At 35.7% G+C, this 6399-nt stretch overlaps 1 protein-coding gene across 1 annotated transcript; it reads right to left on the bottom strand.

Moving 5' to 3' along the window:
• Positions 1–4: 4 nt before the first annotated feature.
• LOC144956029 (uncharacterized) lies at positions 5–4830 on the bottom strand. The gene is made up of 2 exons (XM_078886321.1): positions 4678–4830; positions 5–1822 (listed from the first exon to the last, which is right to left on the bottom strand). Exon 2 carries the CDS (start codon positions 1809–1811, stop codon positions 1269–1271), a length of 543 nt encoding a protein of 180 aa, XP_078742447.1. The 5' UTR covers positions 1812–1822; positions 4678–4830; the 3' UTR covers positions 5–1268.
• Between the last annotated feature and the right edge of the window lie 1569 nt (positions 4831–6399).

Raw genomic sequence — 6399 nt, 5'->3', positions numbered from 1 at the left:
AAATGAATAAAAATTGGGAGGATTGAAGAAATAAAATTCGGGGTGAAGAACACCGTTCTTAGTAACAGACCATACGTCTTCTTTCAAATGTTTGTCCAAATTTATTTCTATATGTCCACTATTATCACCCTTGGCATCATTCAATGTCAATTCCATTGAAGATAAAGCAATTTCAACCAAATCATCAAATTGGAAAACTCTGTCATTTGTCGATTTTAAGAGAGATAAAAACGTGTCTCGAATTGAAAATCTTTTTCCTACAAGAGGTTTTTTGGGTATTTTTCAGAGTTCCCTCCCTTTTTCAAACCCTTTGTTACTGACTAAACATAAAGAAGTTTTCCCCAAACCCAATACTCCCCGATTGTCCTGAAATTTTTTTTTTTGTTTTTTTTCTAAATGGATGCAAAAAAGGGGGGGATAGCTTTTCCTATAAACCACTGGACAGCCCTGGATGGCAAAGCTATGGTCATTTGACACAAGTGAAGCGTTATTTATTTCTTCTTGAACACCTTTTGGAAATAGAAGACTGATCTGAACAAAGTCGTCAGCTGTTCCGAATGTGTTTGGTGTGGGAGGGGTTTGTTTTGCTATCTGCGTTTTTTGGTCTTGCTACATTTTACATTGCCAGAGATTTCAACACCATTGTTCCAAATTTAAATTTTCCCCTTCGTTTAAATGAAAAAAATTTCCTTTAAGCAGAGAAGTAATTTATTTGATTTTTCAATTTTACATCAATCGATTTTTCAATGGACTTTTAAACGGGGCCCTTTTGGGGTTTTTTGATAGTGGTTGGGAAGAAAGCTGTGTTTAAAAAAATCAAAGGATTGTTTGGTAATTTAAACTTTGTGCTTCTTTGGTTCGTTTAAATTTGGAAATTTTTTTTTTTAATCTCCGGGGTTTTTTTCCCCCGGGTTGGGAGGGGAGACCCATTTCGGGCTGCGTTTTCCAAAAAAGTTGTAAACATGATAAATCCTCTTTAAAACCTTGTCATCCAAAATTGCGCCTTTTTTGGGCTTTTAAAACCGCCCTTTTTTGGTTTCCCTTTTTAGTTCTCTATAAAGGTTTTGAGGGTTTTTTTTATTTTAAAACCCCCGCTTGGCTGTTTTTTAATTTTTCGCCAAAGGGAATCATTTCCTTCAGCCGAAAGTTTTTGAAATTTTTAAACATCAATTTGTTTTTTCCTCTTGAAGTTTTTTTATCTCAAAGTTTTTTTTTCGGGGGTTTGAATTTGGCCCCGGGCGGCAATTTTTTCATTTTCTTTTTCTTTTTCAGTTTTTTAATTTAAAAGTGAATCTTTGAATACCTCGTTTCTTTCCTTTAGCTTTCCTTTGTTTGGCAGGACTTTTCAAGTCATTTTTCCCTTCCCGATTCAAAATACATGTCTCTCTTCTGTGAATTGTATTTCTATCGGCAATTCTTTTTACTTTTGAAATACGAATCTCGGCAAATTCCTTTTCACTATCAAAATTCTCCTCCTTCATCAGGGCGTCAATTCTTTCTGGCATTGACCAAAGTTCATGTTTATTAAGAGAAAAGCTTAGGGCTTTGATAGTGGGATCCCATGGGTAATAGTAGGATTCGTGAAATGCTTTCAAATTTGGACCTGAAAAATCCAAGTAATCATAAATCTTTTCCAGTGCTTTTGCATGTTCAACACTAGGATTGTCCTCATCATATCTTCTGGGCAGACCATTCAGTGTGATAGAAAGTGTGAGCTCAGAGGGTTCGTTGATGGTCATATAAGCTCCTCCCTTAAAACATCTCTGTGTGGCCCCCGAGTTAAACGGAGAGTTGGATTTCTTGAGAACCATTTTGGATTGATCTGATGTGAAATAAATACCAAAAAAATATTTATAATTGAATTTCAACTTAAGTTCAATAAATCTACATGGTGTTGGTTATGGTGATGATGATGATGATGATTATGCTGATGATAATGATGATGATGATGATGATGATGATTATGGTGATGATGGGAATGATGAAGAGGAGGAAGGAAGAGGAGGAGGACAGGGAGAGGACGATAATGGTAGAAATGATGACAGTGGTCAGCAATAATGGTTATTGTATCAATAAGACATTAATTAGTCAGCAGCGATAAGTACAAGGCCTGATAATGATTTAGCTTAGTTGGGGTCAGTGGCGGTTCTAGCCTATTTACAGTGGTTGGGCAAAGATGATCCGGTCATATATATATATATATATATATATAATATATATATATATATATATATATATATATATATATATATATATATATATATATATATATATTATTTATTTATTTATTTTTTTTTAATTATATTTTTTTTTTTTCACCTTTAAAAAAAATATTTCAACCACAAATAATCACATTCACAATGAAATGACAATACCAGTAGATTTTAATTATTCCAAACGTAATCAAAAAATAATCACGAAAGAGAATACAACTAAAAACTAAAGCGACGAGACATAATGCGACAACACCTTGACAATAGAAGTCCATTTCGTTCACTCGAAAAATTAAAGAGATGCTTTAATCCCTCAACGGCGAGATTAATATTTCTGTTACATTACTGGTTTTCAGTAGTATGTAGTAACCTTAAAGTTTTCATCGAGAAGCAACAACGGCGATATGAATCGAGTTTCATTCAGAGCTGAAATTGCATCATTTTTACTGCTGTCTTGGTGGTTAGAATGATTGTGCCGGTGGTGGTAGTGGTTGGAATAGTGGTAGCGGTGGTGGTGGTGGTGGAGGAGGAGGAGGAAGACGAGGCGGTGAGGGAGGATGTAATTATGATAGTGGTTTTGGTGGTGCTGTTGGTTAGAATGATAGTTGTGGAGACGATTGTTGTACTTGTTGTTAATATTGTTGTTGTTGTTGTTGTTGTTGTTGTTGTTGTTGTTGTTGTTGTTGTTAATGATGATGATGATGATATGATGATGATGATGATGATGATGATGATGATGATGATGATGATGACAACCACGATGTCGTCGACAATGATGGTTACCACCATACGATATTACAAAGTTTATTTAATCTTAGGCTTTCGCCAATAATTCACACAATACAATTAAGACAAAAGAATGTTATCAATCTCTCCTCATGCATTCGTTATACTATCACAATAACGACCGTGTTATCTTTACTCCTTCCCAATGCTATCTATACAAGAGTGCTATGCTCCTTCCCCAACCAACCCCTAGCTTCCCGCCTCTTCGTCGCGAACTATCTTATGTATGTATTAGCTTCAGGACGGGCAAGTACGGAATCTGCCCACCCTTCCTTTAAACGTCTTTATTTCCTCTATAACTTAGAATTCAACTCTCTCCTTACTCAGAAGAGTATTTCTCGTATACTAATTCATTTGTTGAGAAAACCAAAATGGTGGTTGTATTAATATTTATTTAGTCGTGACTTTTGAATAAAATGTTTTGTTATATTAGAGGAAATACAATAGAAAATTACATTGTTTTGCAAAATTATTTAGTCTGGCAATAAAAATACAGCGGTAATTACTTTAAGAATAATAAAAAAAAGAACTAACAAATTAATTTGTTAAAAAACAAAAACAAAAAAAAACAACAAAAAACAAATAAGAAAACAATTTAAATAAATGAGTTTTGAGAAGTACTTAAAGAAAACGAGAAAAAAAAAAAAGAAATAATTTAAATGGATAAACAAATATATAAAAACAACACAAATTAATACTAAATTGATATAATATTAGTAAGTTAATAAATTTAATTCAATACTGGAACCTTCCCAAAGTCATTACATCAATGGTACCAGCACAAGTAAGGCAATAAATAAGAAAAAGTTCCGTTTGCCAAAAGCTCTATTCAGTGTTCACTGGTTATTAAGGGGCTCATTTGAATTAGCCCGACCTAGTACTAGAGAGGCCAGACAGCAAAAATCGGAGTTAGTTCACCGTCAGGCGACGTGACGATGAGATGACGATGTGGGCGGAGTGGAGTGGTTGGGGAGGGAGGGGGGGGGGGGGGGTTGATAAAAAGAACAGGAGCGTATCCTGGTTTATGCATTACGGGGTGCATGGTCATTCGCAATCTATCAAAAATACACACAAATTGATTTCAGTACGAAGTATCAAGTTTAAGTAGTAACTTTTGAAATTATCTAATTTAGATTAGATTATTTCGGACCTGGTAATACAGCTTATAACTTGAAAAAAAACAGGCTGGTATTTGCCCACCCTGCCCATTATTACCAGCCGTCCCTGGTTGGGGTGATTAAATTAGGGAAGAGACACACCGAAAAAGTATTCAGAAATGATGCCATTCATTCAGCTAAAAAGCTCACAGCATCCGCCAACCAGATATAACATAACACACAAAACAATGCGATAGATACATAGAGAAATAGATAGACCGATAGTTAGTCATATGAACAGATAGACAGAGAGACAATAGAAAATAGCTAGGCAGTCAGAGAGTCAGAGAGAAACAGACAGACACACACACACACACACACACACATACACACACACACACACACAGAGAGAGAGAGAGAGAGAGAGAGAGAGAGAGAGAGAGAGAGAGAGAGAGAGAGAGAGAGAGAGAGAGTTCGGGAGGTATGAGAACATTTCTTATGCGTTTAGTATTGTTTAGCTTTTAGTTGGTTTATTTCTATGCTTTTATAATTCCATTTTATTACTATTAGCTTATACTTACCGTTAAGCGAGTAACCGCTGCTGAATCGCACAGAACATAGGAACCAAATATAAATAGTTTGATGATTGTTGCTTATTGTTGCCTTATATATTACAATATTTTGTCCTTATATTGAAATGGACAGTCCTCACCACAGACCGACTGTGGATTTACGGTGATCCCTCACTCAAATGTTGTTTATATATTGTAGCAGTCACAGGCCATCAATCAGAGCTAAGAATAGTTCGTGTGATAATGACTGTGTTACTAAAAATAGCCTAACATGCTTCGCGGATAAACCCTAGAAAGAGGAGCTACGACTAGAAGGGACAACTCGCCGTTCGCGTGGCACACACCACACTTGCCTAGTGATTTGTTAGCGCGTGTTAGCAACACGCTCCTTGGCTGGTCGCCGGTTTCGCCTGGCTTGACTAGAGGGGGAGGGAGGGGAGGGGAGGTATAATTAAACTGGGCACGCGTGTGTGTACCCTTTGTTTAGTTATAATTTTTATTGGGCCATGTGTTGTAGACACCCATCAGTGACTCTTTGTTGAAATTTAGTCTTTTTCATTTTAGTATTGAGTGGAGATCTGTTCCCACATGTTATAGACAACCATCAGTGACACTTGAGATTTCTAGATCTATAGTAGGCTAGTACTAATAAGATCTGAGATATTTTAGAGATTGAGTTGCACTTTGAAGACGCTGAGTTGTACATTTTGTTAATTTTGTGTGCCCCCCCCCCCCCCTTGTTTCTCTCTCTCTCTCTCTCTCTCTCTCTCTCTCTCTCTCTCTCTCTATCTATCTATCTATCTGCCTCTATCCCTCTTCCCCCCACCCCCCTATCCCTACCCCCCCCCCCCATCTCTCTCTCTCTCTCGCTATATTATATCTACCTATCTACCTACCAATACATCTATCTATCTATCCCCAACCCACCCAACCCCAAAATGAATTTTAAAATCACAGATTATTATGATAATGATAGATCTTTATTGTCCATCAATATGGCAATTTGTCATTTAGTTACACTTGTTATGACGTTATATAGTAACGATAACATTGAACAGATATTTCACTCCTACTTATTCTCTCTCTCTCTCTCTCTCTCTCTCTCTCTCTCTCTCTCTCCCTCTCTATATCTCTCTATCTATCTATCTCTATCCCTCTACCCCCATCCTCTCTCTCCCATTCTCGCCATATTCTATATATCTACCTACCTATCTGTCTATCTATCCCCGACCCAACCAACCCCAAAATAAATTTTAAAATCACAGATTATATTATTATTATTATTATTATTATTATTATTATTATTATTATTATTATTATTATTATTATTATTATTATTATTATTATTATTATTATTATTATTATTCTTAATAATAATAATAATAATAATAATAATAATAATAATAATAATAATAATAATAATAATAATAATAATAATAGATCTTTATTGTACATAAATATGGCAATTTGTCATTTAGTTACACTTGTTATCACGTATATAATAACGATAACATTGAACAGATATTTCACTCCTACTTATTCTCTCTCTCTCTCTCTCTCTCTCTCTCTCTCTCTCTCTCTCTCTCTCACACACACACAACACACACAATTGAGGAATGTGAGTACATCAAGTTAATTTTGTGTGCCCCCCCCCCCCCTGTTTCTCTCTCTCTCTCTCTCTCTCTCTCCCTCTCTCTCTCTCTCTCTCTCTCTCTCTCTCTCCATCTATCT

The sequence above is a fragment of the Berghia stephanieae genome, chromosome 1 (genome assembly GCF_034508935.2).
Source record: "Berghia stephanieae isolate SIO BIC M18660-M18661 chromosome 1, UCSD_Bste_1.3, whole genome shotgun sequence".
Taxonomy (NCBI): domain Eukaryota; kingdom Metazoa; phylum Mollusca; class Gastropoda; order Nudibranchia; family Aeolidiidae; genus Berghia; species Berghia stephanieae.
Note: the sequence above shows the minus strand (reverse complement) of the source record. Positions and strands in the feature narration are given on the sequence as shown.